The 22,757-nt window shown below is 37.9% G+C and overlaps 1 protein-coding gene across 5 annotated transcripts in view; it reads right to left on the reverse strand.

The window, feature by feature from the left end:
* Positions 1-22,757, reverse strand: part of cyth1a (cytohesin 1a) — a 58,650-nt gene that overhangs the window by 11,601 nt on the left and 24,292 nt on the right. For 2 of the 5 annotated variants that reach the window (XM_048182046.1, XM_048182039.1), the window contains exons 2-9: positions 8,474-8,556; positions 6,298-6,362; positions 5,724-5,790; positions 5,510-5,628; positions 3,095-3,175; positions 2,447-2,559; positions 1,812-1,960; positions 397-509 (exon numbers count right to left, since the gene is read on the reverse strand). In XM_048182046.1, the coding sequence (XP_048038003.1) occupies positions 397-509; positions 1,812-1,960; positions 2,447-2,559; positions 3,095-3,175; positions 5,510-5,628; positions 5,724-5,790; positions 6,298-6,362; positions 8,474-8,556 (790 nt within the window). Of the gene's footprint in view, positions 1-396; positions 510-1,811; positions 1,961-2,446; positions 2,560-3,094; positions 3,176-5,509; positions 5,629-5,723; positions 5,791-6,297; positions 6,363-8,473; positions 8,557-15,904; positions 16,016-16,704; positions 16,968-22,757 lie in introns of those variants that run through there. The other 3 variants (XM_048182053.1, XM_048182059.1, XM_048182033.1) reach the window with 3 other exon arrangements.

Here is a 22,757-nt window from a genome sequence, read left to right on the forward strand (position 1 = left end):
AGAGAGAGTGTCCATCTTATGTGCAGTTTCTCTTAGACCTCTCATGATAGTGACAGCTTGGGATGTTGATTCCCAACATCTAACCTGATTAAAATGATGTGTTCAAAGTCGTGCAGCTGATTTATTGTGATCATAAAGTGTAATTATGATGTGAGAGGAGATAGTGATCCATCAAGAAAACAGAGTGAAAGATGCTACTGTATGTGGAAGTGTTATGAGGATCATCGGATGAGCTTATAGAAGTGAGTGTGCATGTGTGTAAGCCTTGAATCTCACTCTCAGAGCATGTGTTTGGACAGGACATCTTTTATTCAAATGTAGGTGTAGAGCAGTGCGATCATCACAAAAGTGAGACATGAGTCTCAAGTCAGCCGTTTACTCATGTAGTCCCACTCACCCAGTTTGAGCAGCCAGCCCTCTCTGTCCGGGTTGAAGAAAGTGTGCGTCAAGTCATTGCCATCATCCTCAGGGATTTTGAAGGGCTCATTCTTGATGCTGTCATATAGGTTCTGAATGAGTCAAAGCAAAAGACCATGAAGCTCAAAAGATGAATGAACACATGCACTCCACCTACAAACGGCCTCAAATATCCTTATTAGGAGAGACAGAATGCAATATACAGTGCATGCAAAAAAAGTTATTCATTCAGAATTGTTGGGCAATATCCTCTAGTCTAGAAAGTGTGTGCAGCCATGGGCTACTCACTATTTACCAATTTCTGCCCATATACAGTATGTATACACAGTCAAATTATTATTTGTTAACCTATATTCAGTGAGTTCATTTTTATAATTTCAAATATCATGTTAGAAACATTCATCAGCCATGTTTGAATGCACATTAAATATCAAGGACAATAGTCTTCTGAAGAAGCATTTACAATCTACACGATCTTAACACATAGTAATTAAAGCTTTATTCTGAACATGCTTTTTTCAGTTTCCTGCTATTCTGTTCTGCTCGTTCTTCTCATTTATTACTCTGCATTTTAGTAATTTAATCATATCATTTATTTTCATTTACGTCCTCAATGTTACTAAATGGGCAAATTAAGAAAGATGAGAGAAAGTTGAATTAGAAAATGAAGGCCAATTTAACCCTTTGAATATCAGACTGTTATGGTGTAAAGCGATTTTTGATAAACGCTGAAGAAAGTCTATCGGAATAAGCAGCACAACACACTTGCAGCCAGTCCACATATGATGGCAAAAGAAATTACAAAACAGAAAAAGACAGAGGAATATCACTGGAAAAAGAAGGGTTATGCTCAGGCAAGAGCTTTAGGACCCAGGTTATAATATTAGAAAAGCTTTCCAGTGCTGGAGAGACCTGTGAACGTAGAGGTTGCATTGTTTATTTGTGAGTAACACTGGTCTTGCTATTTTTCACAGAACCAAGATATACAGTTGTTGAAATGTTAGCTATAGTAACAGGACAGTTTTAAGTGTCATTGTTTGTATATACTCGTGTACTGTACATTCATTTTTTGTTCTTCTTTGTCATTCATTCGTCATCTCTTTTTTTTCATGAAGCATTATTTTGCTTCATTTTTTGGGGGGTGGAGCAATGAAGGGAGGGGCGTGTTTGTTTGTATTTTAAGTAATTCCAAAAACTGTGTTTAGTTGATCCTGGTGCGTTTAATTAGACTTGCTGGAAAGTGGCTCTCCAGGACCAGGAACCTGGGTCTAGGTCATAAACTGGGGGCTCGTCCGGGATAAGGGACAAAGATAACATACAGTGCTACATCAATAATACAAACACAACAATATAATAAATCCATCTACAGACATAAGAAGTGAGAGGAGACAGACCCTGAGCAGGTCCTCTGGCAGGTCTCCTCCCTCATTAATGCCTCTGTTCATGGAGATAAAACGCTCTACTGTGGGCTTGTCCTTGACATTTGGGTTGTGAAGGCTGGTGTTCAACATGATGATGGCGAAGGACAAAATGTAGCATGTGTCTGCAAAGAAACGCTGTTTGTTACAACCATCCACACTGACATTCAGCATCTGATCATAGCATTTTCAAACACTGATTTAAAAAAGGTACACTGGCTATTGAAATAGTTCATGCTCATAATGTGGATGAATGCTAACGAGGACTGTGGATCATGATAAGAACATCCATGAAGTAAGAGAATCAAAGGCCAAAGAGAGAACTTAATGGGTGTGTATATTAGCAAGACAATCATTAGGTCTAAATGCATGTGTGTGTAACATTTTCATTTAAATGTGTCGTAAATATAGGCTACTCGTAAATTACATTTATTTTATGTTAAATGCATTGTATAAGTGTCTGTCCAATTTGATATTTCAAGCTCTCAATTCGTGAGCATTACTAGGGAAAGCAGTATTGGTAAAACACGGTTCATGTTTCTTGAAAATGTTATAAAAGCACATTTGAACACTAAACACTGAACACAGACTACAATGTAAAGTAGACACACCTGTGGACTGAAAGACTCCTGGGTTGCATTGGCAGTAGCGCTGGGCAAACGCCTCCATCATTCTGTCAATCTTTTGTGCCTCACCAGGAAGTCTGAAACTCCAGAGAAATTGCCTGTGTGGAGACGAACATCATAATGATATTTAACATACACACTACACAAGGACTGAATCAAGGAACCTGAACACCAACCTATAAGATTAAATTACATTAAAATCTTCTGGTAAATGACACTGGTTATGTTTACAATGAAATGCCAATGTTTTGTACCGTCATTAGTCATAAACGGTATACTAGTATATTATATAATATTATATAATATTTTAAATATTTCAAAAAGCAGTATGCTATACTGTTGTAATTATGTATGTTGCAAACTTTGTGGTCTAGCCAAACAATAACAAGAAGTATATTTCAAATCACAGCTGATATCACACATTACACTGGAAATGAAAGGTCAAGTTGAGCACAATGCATTGTGGGATATTGTACCCAATTGCAGTTTGTGTTGGTTGTATATTAACCACATATTGCAAATGTAGTAGGTATTTTGTAAATTTCAAATATAACATTTCCACACTATGCACGGTATACTTATTATTTATTAATAATTAATTACTTATTAATTATTCACAACTAAAACTTTTACCTGAGAGCCTGAACCAGGTTCAAATCTGTGAACTCATGCAGCTCCACAAAAGCATGAAGGACCTGGATATTGAAGTCATCCCTGTTGAATAATGTGAAATAGAAGTGGTAAGTATCATGCAGCAGACACTTTCATCCAAAGCATCTTAAAGTACACTTAAAGAAGCAGTAAGTGATTTCTGAGAAACGCTGTTGAAAGTGGACTGGACTGAGCAGCACAACACTTGTAGTCATGATGAGGGAGGAGAGAGAGTGAGTCAATGAGCAGTAGGGGGCATGTCCATATATGATGGCGGTGGAGAGAGAAAGAGCAAGATGGAGATTTGAAGAAAGACTGTAGAAAGGGGCATGGCTGAGAGACATTACAAAAAAGAAAAGAATATCACTTGAAAGAGAAGGGATACGATCAGGCAAGAGCTTTAAGACCCGCGTTAATATTGGAAAAGCTTTACAGCACTGGAGAGACATTGGAGAGCGGGAAGGCCTGAACAGAAAAAGTGATTCCAATGATATAGTTTTCTGTGTCAGTATCATCACATTTGTGGTGTGGATGATTTTTAGAACTTTATCTTTATCGATAATGCTTTGAAAGGGCCTTTATCGGAGTAACTGAAGTTTAAAGGGATAGTTCATTTAAAAAAATGCTGTCATCAGTTACTCAGACTCAAGTCGTTCCAAATCCATAAGACTTTATTTCATCATCTATTTGCCATATACTGATGTGTTCTTTGTATGTGTTCATCAATGTATATATGTGAATGGTTCACCCACAATTAAATATTCTGTCATTTTTAACCACACTCATGTCATTGTATGACATTGTCTAACAAAAAAGAAGACATTTTTGAATAATTACTGCTCTTTTACATGCAAGGAGGATGAGCTAATTTGTCACTTATGTGTGGATATATATATATATATATATATATATATATAAATCACTGGTATGGCCTCTTGTCCAAGACTTACTCAAGAAAATGTGGATATGAGATCATTCATTACTGCATCATTTTTCGAAACAATGACATTCAACCTCTGCAAGCAGAGAATGTGATATCCGTCATGGGGATGAGGGCGATCTCGTCCTCTCTACACCCTTTCCCGGTGATCTGGTGACAGTCCACTCATGGGACAAAGCACTGCAGACCCCCTCCCTAACAGAGGAGCTGAAGTGCTCAGAGATACAATCTGATCTGCTGTTGTCGACAGCACTGCTCTCTATTTCCTGACTGTTTCAGCAGCCACACCCAGACCGAGGAAAAACAGAAAGCAAGTAGGCGGAGGCAATGAAATCCAGGATGACCGAGAGGGGGAAAAAAAAAGGAATTCTTGCACAGATGCAATCAAGTCACTAGGTGTTGCCCAGTCAACTAGAATAACATGCCTCTATGAATGTCTGAATTTCAGTCCTGTCTGAGTCAACATTCCTTAAATATGAAGAGTCTAATGAGCTTAGAGTGAGGGTAAAAGGATAATCAAAGACAGATGCAGATGGGATTTACAAAACAATCCACATTTTCCTGTCTCTCAGCAAATCACAGTGGGAAGATGACACTGCTTTCCAGAAATTTAGCAGAAAGACCAGTTTACATATTAGGTTAAGCTAATGTTTCTAATGATGGTGGATTAAGGAATCTAATGCTGCTTCAATCCTCTGAAGTCGAATTATTATGTGATATGTTTTTGGTGATTCCAGATATTATTTTGCATTTTAATTATATAGTATTTAAATAATGCAAATATGCAACACCAAAGCAACAGACCAACATATAAACTTTTGAGACACTTCTGGATTCTAAAAGTGCAGTGACAATTACCAACGCTTGGCGAAACTTATGAAAATCCAGTCATTTCAATAGGAATCCATGCAATGTAGAACTTCCCATAATGGCGAAACATTTCTCCACACGTATTTCAAATCGTGTTCAAGTTTTTCATGCAAATTTGTTGCGTTGACCATCAGAAAGCTGCTTTGTTTGAAAGTGACTTTTGTGCAAGCAATGCTTTGTGCATCACCACACTATTAACAGTGGATGATGGACCTTTTTGCCTATGATATTCACTGAAATTTCACTAATGTGACCATGCCTTAAAGAAACAAAGGTGGATAGACTGCAGATACAGTAGTGACAAAGCACTTACATTTCCTTAAAACCTAAAAAATGAGCATGAATTCAATAAAATATGCAATATTATCTGTAATTACAATTATTGCTGCGATGCAATAATAATATCAGTATTACTACTGGTTTCTGTCCATTCAATTTCTATTTTAAAGGCCTGTGACCCCATCGCCACAATTGGTGCTACCAAATCGTGCTGAAATCGGGCACTATTTGTAGAACATGCGGTCAGTCTGGAGTACCTATGTCAGTGTGAACGGCCCTTTATCTGGCCCAGCAATAACCACACACACCTCTCTCCTAGGTAGTCTCCTATTGCAGTCTTGTTAAGACCTTCACCCTTGTAGAGGAACCGTGCAATGTCTTCACTGGTGTTCTTCAGAAGGTCATTTTCAATGAGGAACTGGATCCCCTGCAAACACACATATTCAATGTGTTTAGCTTCTAAGACAAACGATACACATAGAATTCATTCAGTGAATATGCTTTAAGAGACTGCTTAATCACCTTTTTGGGGTCCATGTTGAATTTCTTGCGACCCATTGCCACTTGTTTGTTCCTCTGCATGTTTTTCCTGCAGGGGAAATGATGATGATTAGTAGCTAATAGACTGAACTCCTGATGTTTATACTTTTTTACAAAAGATCTCCTAAGGTTATTTCATATATTAAATCCTCCATAATCTCTGGCTGATGGATCCAAAAGTAAAACAGCTACTACATTGAACAAAGAGGTCTTGTTGAATCCAAATGGTATTGGGAATCGCAATTTGGTTCGGATTTTGAATGAGTTCCATTTTGTTTAAATACCAGAATCATTTTAGAATCTCTACAATCTCTGCAACACTTACTAAAATGAGCTGACAGTGTTACCTCAGCCAGTTCTCTGGAAATTCCCTACTGTCACTTGAATTTACTTGAATAGTTTAATAGATTCCAATAAAATGTTTGATGAGTTGAGGTTCAAGTAGATTGTGCAGCTAGATGCTGAGGTGCTAGGCAGATTTGACCTCACACATGACTCATAAAATGACACATCAGTGGAAATGAAGTGCGTATGTATAGTCTGTGAGGGGACTCACCTCTCCTCAGTGGAACCCAGGTTCTCAATCTCACTGGTCACTTCAGCTATCTCATCCTTCAGACGCTGTGATGAGACATGAAATGGTTTAAATCAAATGAGACTTCCGAGGTAATAACACCACACCATAGTGGTGGAAACAGATGAGAAATGAAACAAAAACAAAGACTCACATGTTTAGCTTTGTGTTATGTGTGAAATAGTAACCCAAACAAGAAACACTCTGGCCTCAAATGGAATTTTTCTGCAGCAAGTAATTTTGTCTTCGATGAAAGCGAAATACTGCATTAAACAACAAAACCAGCCAATCAAGGCAGGCTTCTCCGTTATTGTCTAAAGGTAAGCTATATATACACACTATATATACTTTTTTGGTTCAAAATGAACAAAATTTAAATAAGTCACATCATCAATCTTTCTCCAAAATGTGGTTTTCGCGGGAAATTGCGTAGATGCGCAATCTATGATCTCTCTCCCATGAGTGTCTCGTCATATCCTTAAATAGAGAAAAGTTGCTCTAGCTACACAAGTGTTTGGTGTGGGAGTGGCAAAAGATAGTTAGAAAGGTTGAAATGGAGCAGCTAAAACTCAAACCTCCAGTTTTAAACAAACACCAAACAGAAGAGAGTAAGCTTTCAAAAAGAGAACACGACAGAGCTTGTAATAAAACAAGAATCAACATTAGCTTGTCTTAACGCAAATGACGAGAACTGAGAGATTTGAAATGTTGTAAAAGCGACACAGAAATTATGTTTTTATTACTCAGTTGAGTAAGGTTATTTTATTAAACAGATACACTGCCATGTAGCTCTCTAACAGAGTTCATTGTAAAGCATTATCTTTTGTGAAGAGGCATTTCATTATGGTTGTTGTAACGCTGTGCTGGAATTTATATTCAAGGAAGTACCATGTCTATTAATGAGTAAAGCTACAGTGACGTCTTCCAACTAGTCAGCTTGAGATCCTTTCCATCTAAACTGGTTATATCTCTTAAGAATAGTAGTGAATGTTTTATGAACAGTAGAATAATCTCTCTCTCTCTCTCTCTCTCTTTTTAGTTATGAGACAGATCCAAGGTCTACTACAAGATAGAGAGTATCGTGGCACTCTCTGCATGTGTCCTGTCCTACCTCACCGAGGCCTGACATTAACGGCTCAAATCTAATTCCAGCGGATGAATCGTTTGCTCTAGACTGCTCTCTTTGATATACATGACATTAAAAGAGAGCAATTGGAGAACGGCTCCAAAGTAAAGACTAGAGACAAGAAAATTGGATTATTTTACCATGTCTCTGGAGAGATTAATGGGGTTAGGACACAGGCTTGTCTCTTCTGCCAAGAGTTTAGTGATGGTCTGGAGCCGGGCTGGTCCTGAGGTCACACGATTAAGAGTTTTCCCTCCTCATATTCATTTGACTGTTTCATCACCAGCTGTATGGTGGTGAAGTTCACTCTCAAGTGTTTGTCAAGCTCAAGGTTGTTGTTTTTTTTTTCCGTTTGTAATTCACCAGCAAACAAAAGGCTGTTTTCCCAAAACCAAAGCAAACCCACATTCCTCAGACGTTCGTCCTCCCAAAGGAAAACTGCCTCAAGAACAGAACCCCTTCTTTCAGAAGACCTTAACATGTAGAAATTGTGTTTGGAATGGACAGTTACATTGTTAACAATGTAAACGGAGTGTGCTAGGAAAGTATACATTCCCATGGAAAACTAAAGGAATTTTAAGTAAGTATATAGTATACTGGAGGTCAGCGCCATGACCGATTAAATCCATTTGACAGTGTTCTAGTAGAAGAGCTGAAAGTGATCAGTGTTTGGCTCATGTATGAGTGTCCTTTTAAACAATTCCGCCCTGTTCCTGTCAGCTTGAGTCATTTCCTTTTCGGACTAACTGTGTTCATACTTAGTGAATTAGTGGCCAGTTTTTACATTATACCACAAATATTGCTTTGTTGTTTTATATTTTTATAAAGTGCTTCATATAAAGTGATTAAATGCACAGATTAAAATACTGACTTTTTAAATAAACGTTAAAATTGTTATATACTAACTGTAGATTATTATTAACAATAATGAATAAGCCACTCAAATTCAAGTGTGATATTGTAATATAATATAAAGGACTTATGAATATTGAGTTGGAGTTGAATGAATAATTCATGGCAGTTCTTCGTTACCTGAATGTCATCCAGCAGCTCCTGCTTTCGCCGGCGGATGTTTTCCAGTTCTTTTTGCTCCTCAGGCGTGAGGTCGTCAGGCACTGAAAATGAGATGGAAAAATATGTTTTATTCTTTGTATTTTCTCCAGCCAGTGACCTAGGCTTACTCTGAACCAAAGAAGAAATATTTTATTATATATATATATATATATATATATATATATATATATATATATATATATTTTTTTTTTTTTTTTTTTTTTTTTTTTTTTTTTGCTCTGACAATTTTGTAGTGATAAAATATTACAAGTTAACAGAGGTGAAATGACTAAAGATTAGTGAACAAAAGGATTGTGAACAGAATCAATAGGACACAGTATTACCCAGCAGTCACTTTACAAGCAAACACACATCAACCATCAACAGATTTCTGAAAAGAAACAACAACCAGGCCTGGTTTCCTTGTCACAATTCAATAATGCACTATAATATTGTAACTATAATATTGTCCAAACGTGCAAGAGACACCAAGCACAATGGCACAAGGAAATAAAAAGATTCGTAAATACTTGCAGATGTCCTCAAGAGGCTCAAAATGGTCCAAAAGACAATGCACAGATCAATCAAAACCCTTTTGAGTCGCAGTAGACCGACAAACTAGCCTTCAGCATCACAGAAATGGGCTTTGCTGCTCTCTAACCAAGCGCCTCAATCACCGCACAAACTTTCATTCACCATGTGACTGTGAAATCTCACTCACAGCATCCTCCAGTAGCCATGGCAACCCATCACAGATTCATACCCCATCTGTGAGGGTGCCGAGAACAACCACTCATCACCTCACAACAGATAATCCCTCTGAAATACTCTTGAAATTAAATGGTCCATACAGTGAAATTGAATATCTTTCTACTGTAACATTCAAAACTCAGTTTAATTAAGTCCCCAGTCCACTAAGATTATTTAATAAAACTAAGATGTATAGTTTATTAAGTCACAACCGTGAGGTGATTAACACATGGCCGCCCACATTATCACCACCTATTGAGCATTCAGTAGCTAAACCCTCCTGGATGAATGACAGCGTGAACTTAGCCAATATGTGGAGGTCAGTAAATCATAACAGATATTTACATATATTTACCAAAAACGGTGGCTCTCAATCCTGGTCATGGTTGACATAGCATTATATGCTTTACATTATATAACACAAGCAGATTTCAGAGGGAAACTAGAAGCTACAAATGTGTAGAATGTAGTGCTTTAAACTAGATTACTACATTAATTCAACTAGATTTTCTGTATTAATTCAACTACTGAAAGAGACAAAACTTTTGGGAACCATGTGATAAAAGTTTTACACTAAAAACCACATTGGAATTTTGTCTATTTTTTCAACATCAAAAGGAAAGTTTATGACCCTAAAACACTATCACCAATTACGTAGAAAAACATGAGACACAAATACTGCTCAAAATGAATTTAGATCTCTAAAGGTTGATTTGAAAAGAAACTCCTTATTTAACAATGTAAAAACCCTTGTAAGTTCTGAGAGTCTGAGGGAAAGATTTGGTGAACCGCACATGTTGCAGCTCTACTGTACTGACACAGCTGAAGGAAAACCCCTCAAAATCATGCAAGTGACAAACACAGAGACATCAAAGTTCTGCTTTCTCCAGCAATGAGAAATGAAACGAGGTGAAGAGAGAGCTCAGTGTTTGCCTTTCTCGAGAAACCCACATGAAGAACATGAATACACTGCAATGCCAGAGTAGGATGGGCTCCCTCCCCACACAGGTTCTTTCCCGACACTGCCTAAACATCTTCTGGAGTTTTTTCCTTGCCACAGTTGCCTCTGACTTGCTCACTGTGGGCTGTAATGCCAGACTCAGACAACACAATATTTTTGTCTGTCACAATAATCCATGCGTCAGATTATATGGTTTTGACTCCTAAATTCTTGTCGTGTCATGGAAAAGAAACATGTCAGACTACATGTTGCTCTTCCCAACAAATCAATGCTTGCCATATTTAATGACTAGGGCTGGGTTTAAAAAAAAAAAAATGGATTTCTCGATTTTAATCAATTCTCATTTTTACAAACCGATATTGATTCTTAAATCCCAAGAATCGATTAGTCTAGTCTGTTTTCAGTTGATGAATGAATAGAACATTGTAGCGCTCCTCCCATCCAATAAATCTCAAAAAACTTTGTGCTTTGTTACTTTTGATACGAAACAAAGTCTCAGATTTCAAATTCTGTCAAATAAAAAAAAAAACGTTTTGGTGCCGTTTAATATGGCGTGACAGATCGCTTTAGCGCCTCAGTTCAAGAGCGGTGGAAAAGCGAGGCACGAGTGAACTGATCATCCCCTCTGCAAATACCAGTTGCAGCACGAAATAAACATGAATGAACACCCAAAGGTATGGTGAAAGATACAGTACAACTTACCGAAATCTGTATCCTGTCTCATAGAATAGCTCAATCAGCGTTTCAACCGCAAAAGACCTAAATAAATCAGCTTGAAAGCAGTCACGTAACGTCACATTTACCTCAGGAAAACCATATTCAGTGATCATAACTCATTAGTCAGCTATAAAACTGAACTCTAGAAAGGAGCATTTTGCTAAATAGATGCACAATATTACATATTCATTATATTTTAATGTTCTTCAATATTTAATGTATGCTTGAATAAATCCGTCAAGTTTTTATAACTGCCACCATTTAAATAATGCGTTTCAAAAAGACGAATTGGAGTAGAAATATAATTACATAATTGTAAAGTTAGTATTTTAACTTAATTACTATAAAAACTTCCTTAACTTCCACTAATTTAAGTGGTTGTATACAAATCAGTTAATTTTAACCTTCAATATTATAATGCAGAACTGATTCCCATATATAGTTTACAGTATTAGTTGAGAGATTTTTTTTTCCTTGAAAATTTGCCATGTACTGTTCCCATATCCAAAATAATTGATATTGAATCAAATCGAATTGCAAGCTTGTGAATCAAAATTGAATCGAATTTTGAAATTTGTGTCAATACCCAGCCCTATTAATGACGTGCGTGATGTCATCGAGAAGGTGGAACTAACGAATGACTTCTGGAAACATGAACATAAATAAACAATGGCTACTGAATCGGTGAATGATAGCATAATGCTAATTCCAGCACTCGCCGGGTTGCTGAAGCGTCTCTGCTCAGTCGCCAGCATTTATCTAGTTTCACTTTGTCATGGTCGTACCATCATACATGCAGGAGCATTGCTGCCCTAGCTCCACAAACATTTCCTCAATTGCATAATTTCACCGAGCAGCACCAATACCATCGTCTCCCTTTCGTTTCACCATGTTTGGAAGCTGTGTATGGAAGAGCTTATGTGCTCCTATTGATCAATGTCACAGATGTGACAGAACCGTCATGGAGGTCTAAAAAAATAAATAAATAAAAATAAACATGCTAGTCTTTCTGTCATGACGTCATGAAGCTTCATGGATGCGCCCCTTGGTTGTCATCAACTATGCCACACTATACAAGATAAAATTATAGATTCCTTCGTCCCGACGCCCATTGTCGATTTCGAATCACCACAACACCCTATGTCAAATGGATTATGCCAAAATTAGGCTGATATTGTGTAGTCTGAACCTGGCATAAGACATTAATATAGATTACCATTTCAGTCGTATCCGACTCTTGGTGATTCAATGGTATGGCGTATTCTCGACATACGCAAGAGACTGTCCATGAATATTCTTGGCAATGTGTTTTCTGGGGTAGGATGCCAGGTCTTTCCCCAAACCTCCCCATGGCTTGGGACTCTCACACACACAGGCATTGACACCTATTGGGCATGTCCAATCCTAACTAAAGTACATGTCTTTGGACTGTGTTCACTGATGTCAGCCAAGGCTCGAAACGGGGACTTTTTGCTGTGAGGCGACAGTGCTACCCACTGAGCCACCATGCTGCCCATTAAGACATTAATGCATGTCTTTAAACAATATGTATTATAAAAAGCATTATGTATATACAAATTTATTGAAATGAATTAAGAACGACGTAGCACAACATATTAACAGCTATCTGCTGCAGCTCAAAACTGATAAATGAGTCAATCTCTAAATTTTAGGGCTGGAGGATCAGATCAAGTCTGAAATGGAGTAATTTCAGTGCAACAGTCAGTCAGTGGACTGCTAATCACAATCACCCACACATGCTAATGCTACCACATCCCACACACATGAACCCACACATACAGCTAGAGAGACAAGAGTCACAAACAAAACCCTTCTTTCTGTCCCTGTCCACCTCACTTTGCAACATGGAAGTAAGCGGTTTTCTGGGAATGTGCAACAAGACTTCTGATTGATGATCCGCTATAGGTAAATAAGTAGAAGAATAACATGGTGGTGCAGTAAATAGTAAAACTATTTGTGCTAGAGTGATTATCACTTCCGCACACAAGTACAGAAATTCTACATTGATTAAAAAAAAAAAAAAAAAAAACTGTGCTGGTATCGGATAGGGATCGGTACCGGCCAATACTCATCATTTTTGGTATCGGTACTGGATTGGTTCTGAAAAAATGGTATCGGTGACTGCAGAACTGCAGATTCAAAGAGCTGAAACCAGCATCTCTCAACTTGGTCTCATACACCCATGTTCAGGATTTGTAAAACACAGCTCAGCTGGTTTGATCAGGGTATTATCCAGAACATGCTCTTCTGCTTATTCATTGACCTCATTTATCAAAATCTTTTTTTTTTTTTTTTTTTTTTTTTGCTGACATATTTAGTGTGCATGCTCACATCTCTCCTCTGACAGTAGCAGGAGTTATTACTGACCGGTTTCTGTGGTCCTTGTTTAAGCCATAAAGAGTAAAGTGTGTTTTGCTCTGATCAGTCACAAAAGCAGCTCTACAGTCGTTCTGATTGAACGGAAGGGGTGAAGGCCTTCCTAATGGCAGAGGCACCGTAACCCAGCACAGAAAAACCACAATTACAGAGAGCCTCTTGAAATAAACAAACCCTTAAAGACCTAGCCCAATTTCCATCTTGTCAGGATTAGCACATACTTATTTTCCACCCAGAACCTCTGGGGAACTCTCCTCGCAAAGTCAGGAAATTAATACTCAAGGATCTTGAACCCAGTTTAATGCGCCTATGGGAACCAGGGGGCAAAAAACATGCCAACACCATCACTTCTATCAATAGCTCAAGAGCTTTAGGGCCAGATTTACTAAGTACCTGTGCGAGCACAAACCCTCTTTTGGCGTTAAAAAACTACTGTCAGGATTTACTAAAGACACGCTGTGAAAAATTAGCACTGAAAAGGTTTTTATTATTTATTGTATGCATTTGTAAAGTTTTTTTCAAAATTTATGGGAGGAGAGTATTAAAATTAATCATGCAAGGTGATTTACTAAGGTTTGTGCTAGTTAATTTACTTGTATCTGCGCCATTATTTACCACCCAAAAAAGCATATGTCTTAAACCAGATGCTAATGTGCGCTGCTCTTGGTGGATTGCGTTGGTAATTATGGAAATGATCCAGCTGCGTCTTTGTTCTTGAATTAATGCATCGTCAGATCATCACACGCAGAACTTTCTAGTCCCATTTTTTGGAATTGCGCTTTCACGCTAATTTGCCCTGTTTAGTAAAATCTTAATATGTAACGGAGCAACAAAGAAATCGCAATAGACAGGCAACATCTCCAAGAGAACCTGTGCTTGATCATTGTATGAATAACCAGCAGAAACGGTAACAAAATTACATTGCTAAGGCAACAGAGACCTGCAGACAGTGCTGCTGGATAATGAAAGTAGATGCTGACAGACATTTATCTCAGGGACTGGAGGAAGGAATGTGTCCTACAATGTCACCATAAAATGCCACTATTGGCATGTTACAGACAATCCCTCTGGATCAAACTTAGGTGTGCCATGGTGACTAGGGCTCAGGGACAGAAAGTAGAAGGTTCCAGAAAGCTCCAAAGAACAGGACACAAGCTGTTAGTCCCTCAGCATTTAACTCTAGGAGGTAGACTGTGCCAACAAGTGTGCAGTAAATCACCCTGGTTTGAGCCCCAGCTGAACATGGAGTTTGCATGTTTCCCCTGGGTTGTCGTGAGTTTCCCAGGTGGACCATATGGCCGAGCATCCCCACAATCCTACAAGTGTATGAATGGATGCAATGTGGTAAATGGCTACTTACTTGCTGGCTAAGTGGATTGTTCAAATAGTGGCTCATGGCTCGCTCTTTGTGGGGACCATAAACCCTGTGCTGAACCTTAACCACTACACCTCAACTTTGTTGTTAAGAAAACCTTTCCTTTCTCTGCCTTTATCCACCTTTATGTCATTCTCTTGAGACAATCTTATCTTTAAGGCCCTGTTTCCACCTGGTACTAAGATGCATTTTGGTTGATTGGATCACAAGTGGACGAGGTAGACACATACCCTTTTACACATTTTGTCCACTTTTTACCACTTCTGTCCTGATTTCTTCGAGGGGAGGGTCTATGAGGGGGTTAATGTATGGGTTCTTTTTAGATCTTTCGATCTAATGGACAAAATAAGCTTGTACAATTTACATATGAACACGGATGGAGACGACAGAAAACATACAGAAAGCATCAGCTTTCGTTTCTGCTCTGACAGCCGCAAGACCGGCCGAACACAGTGAGTGTGTGTTAGAAATCAGGAATGGTGAGAGAACATTGTGTTTGGTACTTTTTTAGTCTTCAAACCAAAGTTTAAATCCCGCCTGGCTAGTGCGTGGTTCCCATAATGTTTAGGCATTAGGTCAGTAGGTGGAGAATAGGTGGTCTTTAGTGGCTGTTTGAACGCATTCGACCACATGAGTGTCTACACTACGAAAGCAATCCGGTTCAATGCATTTTCGACTACCTATGGAAGTGGTCGAAAGTCAACAAGCTCAAAACGTTTTACACCCCGTTTACACATGTATTTATCGTCATCCACTTGTGATCCGATCGACCAAAACGCATCTTAATACTAAGTGTAAACAGGGCCTCAAATACAGCTGATTCCCCTCATTCAAGGATTTGAAAAACACCAAGTCTCAGTAAAGGAACCACATCTGTCCTGCCAGCCTGATTAAACATTTACTCAATGAAACAAGTCTGGTCATCAGTCAAAGACACTTCTCTTAGGCCATTTTCCCACTCGATTTGTCTTCTTTATCCAAATCAGCGTTTCACCTCTATCCCAAAGCACATCCCTTTTAAAATGTTATTATTAGACTTCAAAACTGTGAAACGTTTGCATGATCAATGCAAGTACCACTGTAAGTACCAGGGGCAGCTGTTTACTATGGCAAGAAGGTAACATCTCAGGATTTAGAACTTGCCAAATATTTTTTACTCTTGTTTCAAGCTCTTTGGTTTTACTTCCAAAATGTAACACATTGCACATACCTCACCTCTGGAAGGTTGACCTAATACTGTGAAGCTGCATTCACTGGATGTATTATGCCATTGTTCAAAGTACTGGACTAGGTCTGACATTTCTTCACCAGGTCTGACCTGCTGAAAAAGACAGCATTTTCAAGGGCCGCGTGGGACTGCTTGGCGAATGAACACAGATATGGCAGTGGGCAGATAATAGATGACTGAACTCCATAGATCAATGCAACTATGCTCTAGATAAATGAGACAATGCCTTTCTTCATGGGGCTTTTCTGCCCAAGTTTGGCTACTGAATATAACTGGATATTGTTTCAGAAATCCCCTGAAAAAAAAAAAAAAAACTTACCTGCAATAATAAACATTCCTGCAGTACCTGGAATCAAATACAGCTTGACAGCATATCACAGAATCATTTTAGGCTCAATTTTTCTGTCCTTATATACTTCACATGAACATATACCAGTAAAATTAAAGCTTGCACCTTTAACTCCTCCTAGACATGCAAAATCTCTTGCTGATGGAAAAAAATGAAGCTGATGGTCAGCCAGTGACTGCTAGATGCAGCAGAAAAGGAACAAATGACTGCGTGAAGCCAGAAGCCATGTGCCACTAACCTCACATGTTCTGTGAACGCTCAACACTACAGAGTTTTATCGAGTCCACATATAATCTTTCTGTTTGCAATCAAACCACTCAATATGTAAGACAGTTCATATTACAGGCACTTGCATTCATTCTACACTAACATGGAAACATCACAAAAGTTAACACCCTGCCAAGTAACCATTTCAGTATTAAAGCAAACTGACCTGATTCCACAATCTTTAGTGATATATCGTGCTGATATCAGTCCACTTCTGTTCACTCATCAAAACTCTCTCCTTCATTATCCAGCAGAACCAAAGATAAACTCAAACCAGACAACTCATCCAGGTAAGAAGTGGCAGTCAAGTATGACAGAGACAGACATTTGCTACAGCAAGACCGAGAAACAGGAAGACACATTTCACATACTGCTGAAGTCCATGTGCAGACGGTCCTTTCCATCCCACACTCTGTCTCTCTCTCCTCCCTTCCCTCACAGACTTAATGCCATCATGAACAAGGATGCCCCATCTAGTGGTCATTCTCTGCACATTTACATAGACAAAGCAGAACACTGTCCACAAGAGGGATCTCATTACTTGGCCCAAGTTGCTTGCATCAGTACCAACCAATGATCACAAGAAGTTTTTTTTTTCTTTACAATCGCAAATTTAGTCTCATATAGCTAGACTTTTCAGCATTAAATCTGGTCCACAATGCACATTTCATATTATTTTGTAAAACCTCAGGAAGAGACCATCCCACTGACATACAAACTAACCAACCAGCTATTACTGTACTTGCTATTAAAGGGACAGTTTACCCCAAAATGAAAATTTTGTGATCATTTACTCACCTGTTTGATAGTCTTTCCTCTGTGGAACATAAAAGAAGATATTTTGAGACAATGGTAGTCAATGGTCACCAAAAATGTTTGGTTCCCAACATTCCTCAAAATACCTTCCTTTGTGTTCCCCAGAAGAAGGAAATATTCAAACAGGTTTGGAATTACATGAGGATGAGTGCCTTATTTTTGGGTGAACAATCCCTTTAGGTCTCAATCGTAACTCTTGAATATTCTTCAAATCCACATTACCTTAGAGCCACATTATATTGGTGTATGAAGTGCTGTGTTCATATGACTAAGAAGAGCAGTGGAGGAAACGTCATCAGTCTCACTCAGGACAATGAGTCATGGTGTCATCAGTACTTCACTAACACATAGCGGTATAACGGAAATATAACGTTGGCGTTGCTCAAAAAGTAGAACATGGTTCTAGCAATGTCAAGGTCATGGTTTCAAAGTCCCCATGTACTTCTGTATTATTATGTATCTTTTATGTATTTATTCACATTTTGGATGTAAACCAATAAACTTAACATAATGATAAAGGTCTGAGATCATCATTGAAATGCTTTTTCCTGGAATCGGCCAGCCTCAGTGTGTCCTGAGAGGGTCTTAAATCAGAGCAACTCTGAGGAGGTGACATTTCTGTGTCACACACATTCTTTCAATATCACACGACTCATGAGAGTGAGTGAAAGCCAGGGAATCAAGGCAGCAGGCATCAGCTAAAGATAACATGAGCAACAATAAGAGATTGTTTCAAGGCCTGTGTGTGGAATGCAGGCAGATTTATTTTTATCATCAGCCTAGCTAAACGATCATGAGGCACCGGAGGATTTTGCTGCAGATCTGATGTGTGATCTGTGAGGGGGAGGCCCGAGCAGAGGGCCATGTGCTGAGCAAACATCCTGAAGCTCTGCAGAGTAAACATCCTGCCGCTTATGCGAGCAAAGAAAGCGTGCAGGAGAAATCTGATGAGTAAACACCACATATGACTATAAGTCCTGATTGAGGCAGAGGTTCACACCATATGTACAGTTACCTGATGACAATTACTGTTGGAAATGATAGCGTTACTCATATTTCATTCATGAAGAGGCATTTTGTTTAGGGCTGCCCCCAAATAGTCGACTAAACGTTAGTTGATGAGAAGAGGCTTAGTTGACTAACTTTTAATTAGTCGCAGAATAAAAATAACTCCACAGGAAGTGGTGAAGTCACACAGCCCATGAGGGACAGATACAGTGGGCCCTTGTGGTAAATACAGTATGTCGGACAGGAAATTCAAATGTTCACCTATCATTTGTCAACCTTAAATATGGCTTATCATTTTAAACATACTTAGCTTGTGTGCGCTTGAGTGCTAATCTATATATTTATTTTATATTTAAGCAATTAAATTAATATCATAAACATGCGATTAGTCGACTATTAGTCGAAGATTGACCAAATAGGATATCAAAGAGGGGGTTTTCATAAATCACAGTCATAGGTGACTTAAGCATAAAAGGTGTAAATAAAATATTATAAACAATAGGCCTAACCATTATTTGACAGTTAAATTTGACCCGCAGTCCGTATCATTAGACTGTTGACACTGTAGACATGGGTGTTTCAGTCATGTTTTGTGCATAAATGCTCGGAGTTAAAAAAAAATAAATAAAAAAATCAATAATGAAAAATACTTAAGATTCATGTAAAAACAGAAAACCTCTTTTGTAGCTGGTCAGAGCTTTTTTTTGCCATGACTAATTGTAGTGACTATTTGCACACTAAGGTGAAAATAAATACAACTAATTATAAATGTATTTAACATTTGTCATTTATTGCCTTCAGTACTTAAAGAAAAATAAACTAATTTTGTTATGTCTGGTTTTCAAACCCCTGTAAAGGTAAAATGGGTTTCTCACACTTCTTTTCAGTTGTGCAAGAGTCTAGTAACTGAGATGCAAAAAACAAAACAAAACAAAACAAAACAAAACAAAACAAAACAAAACAAAAAAAACAATCCTTTCACTGTGAAACTCAGATAGTTGAAGAGTGAATAAGTGAATTCTCCATGGATTATTCAGAAGACAAGTCTTCAGTTTCAAGTAAACTTTGAGTCTTAAATTTCACGCATTCCTCATGTGTTCTCATGTATTTCATATTTTAAAAGGTTTTCTGTTTTTTTTTTTTTTTTTACCAGACTCTTTGTGGTTTTTCAAAGTGTTGATTTCTGGCAAACTGCATGAAAACCAATGGGCATCCGTTTGACCCCAACACAATCGACGTAACCAACTTTCCGAAACATGATGTGAGATGCTGTCAAACTTCAGCTCATAAAAACAAGCTAATTTTATATTAATGCACTTACAATGAAGTCTTTGGGGCATGAAAACTTGTAGATTTGTTAAAGCACTCTAGATAATAATGTCAATGAATGAAATCATTCATTTACTACTTTTCTACAAGTGGATTAACTTCTAGTTATGCATTACAGATGTAATTCCTGTGGTGGACTTTGCTCAATGCACAATGTTTAAGAGAATCTTTTATTCTGATGCAATGTCTTGCCTGTAGTCTTCTACTGTAACTGCTTACAGTAAACAATTTTTACATGATTATATAAACTGAGGGTTGAAATTATTTTCTGTGACAGTCAACAGCATGTAACAGATGTAGCTTACATCGACTAAATGTACCAGTAAAAACCTCTCTGTCCTCTATCGATTGTGAGAACATAGGAACACGGTCAACATCCCACATGCACTTCACCTGGTAAACACAGCGCCTGAACCATGCAAGACAGGAAGTCACATGACCACAGCGGTCACATAGATAATCAACAGCACACAGACAGGAAACTGAGCAGAGATGAGAGAAAGAGAAAAAAAATTCAATAACATCCTATTTCACACAGCAGCTCAACACAACAAATAGGTCACACGCTAATGACATTAAACTGCACTGCATTTCCCAAGATCCTTAGCTGCACTGCATAGTTTTATTGGGCAGTGAGACCAACGCTTCTTCCTGTCAGGGTTCAATGTAAGGTGACATTTCCTGTCAGGTCTCTTTCTCAGAAGACGAGTTAGACAGTCCACACCCTTACTATGGGAAACAGTTCTAACCAGACATACCTTTCAACACCCAGCCCAGTTGTAATTAGAAGTAATCAAACATGAAGAATTCACGTTAAAGAGTTAGTTCACCCAAAAATGAAAATAATGTCATTAATTACTCACCCTCATGTCGTTCCACACCCGTAAGAGCTTAGTTTATATTCGGAACACAAATTAAGATATTTTACTTGAAATTCGATGGCTCAGTGAGGCCTGCATAGCCAGCAATGACATTTCCTCTGTCAAGATCCATTAATGTACTAAAAACATATTTAAAATCAGTTCACGTGATTACAGTGGTTCAATGTTAATATTATAAAGCAACGAGAATATTTTTGGTGCGCTAAAATAGTGATGGCCGATTTCAAAACATTGCTTCATGAAGCTTCGGAGCATTATGAATCTTTTAAGTCGAATCATGATTCAGATCTTGTGTCAAACCGCCAAACTGCTGAAATCACGTGACTTTGGTGCACCGAACTGCTGATTCGACACCAAAGATTCATAACGCTCCAAAGCTTCCTGAAGCAGTGTTTTGAAATTGGCCATCACTATCGAAGTCATTTTTTAAATTTATTATTATTGGCGCACAAAAAATATTCTCGTCGCTTTATAATATTAATGTTGAACCACTGTAATCACGTGAACTGATTTTAAATATGTTTTTAGTACATTAATGGATCTTGACAGAGGAAATATCATTGCTCCCTATGGAGGCCTCACTGAGCCATCGGATTTCAACAAAAATATCTTAATTTGTGTTCCGAAGATGAACAAAGGTCTTACGGGTGTGGAACGACATGAGGGAGAGTAATAAATGACATTATTTTCATTTTTGGGTGAACTAACCCTTTAATCAAATTTTGGTATTTGAAAAATGTTTTAATGTCTGTTAACCTAACCATTGTATTTCGAACTGATTAATATAATCACAAAACAGGTATTATTTAGAAAGTAGATATGCAATAAGTAGGATAAAGTACAGTCAGCGCTGAGGTGAGTTTGTAATGCTGTTCACATTTGATCTTTAAAATATATTCAGTATATAGTTTATACAGTGTGGTTTGAGGCACTTACGTGCAAATAAACAAGAAATGCAAGCAATTCTGACTTTTTTCCCCCCTCACACTTCTTTTTTCTCGCAATTTCACACATTTTATTTCACAATTCTGACATTATAACTCGAAATGGTGACTTTATATCACGCAATTCTGACTATAACTTGCAATTTTGCAACTTTATCACGCAATTCTGAGAAAAAAGGAAGAATTGTGAGATAAAGTCACAAATTAGTATTACCTCTTTAATTTTTTATTCCATGGTGGAAACAAGCTTACATATTCTTTTGTGGGTGCCTCTTGGCCAAAATAAATAAGAAAAGTCGATATTCGACAGTCTGTCTATGTGAGACCAACATTGAGCTATCAGCAGCATTCAGCAGTTTCTCACAAGAAAACATCCCAACCCCCTCACTGAACCCAGACAGCTGAGCCACATTCCTCAACAACAGACAACAAGTGTTACAAACACACATGACTACAGCATGTTACAATACTATACTGCTAAACATTCAGGAAACTTCAGAAACTGTTCATGGTATGTGGAAGTCTGCCCACAATCTGTGTGGATTCTTGCTCAAGATTCAACAGTTACTTCAGACAAGTTGCAGCCTGTTTGAGTCAGAGACAGATGAATTAAACAGTCAAACTTTAGGACTAATGCAGGACTAAAAGTGAGGACAAACCAGTTGTCAGACAAAAAAAAACAAAAACAATAAGCATTGAAGATTTGAATAGACATGCTCAACTCAAACTGCATATCATAACATGAACCACAAATGACTGAGGGCACTGCTTTTTGAAGGCACTATTGGGTTTAACACCCATGCAAAAACACTCAGGGATTTCTTCAGCAACAAAGCTTTATTTACTGGGATATTTGCACATAAGAGGATCATGGAACAATAAAACACATTCATCTCTCGTCAAAACCAATGAGGCCTTTCATTCACAATGAATAATTCAAAACATATCTGCATACACAATAAAGAAATGATGGATAGTTCATGAAGACCCGTATGCAGCAGCATTACCACACTCAGCCTACAAACAGTTTATTATTTATCCTTATTGTAAAAAGGTACATTTTTGGAGTTCATTTAAGGACAAGTTCATTAAAGTTATGTGTTTGCCACATTTTGACAGCATACGAGAACTGTAGACTGTAATAATATTTATATATTTATTTAAAGCTAGTTTGTTTCATTAAATACATAGTGGAAATTAGACGTTATACAACAGGAAGAACACATTAAGATCAACTTCTA

Source organism: Megalobrama amblycephala, linkage group LG1 (assembly GCF_018812025.1).
Source record: "Megalobrama amblycephala isolate DHTTF-2021 linkage group LG1, ASM1881202v1, whole genome shotgun sequence".
In the NCBI taxonomy this organism is placed as follows: domain Eukaryota; kingdom Metazoa; phylum Chordata; class Actinopteri; order Cypriniformes; family Xenocyprididae; genus Megalobrama; species Megalobrama amblycephala.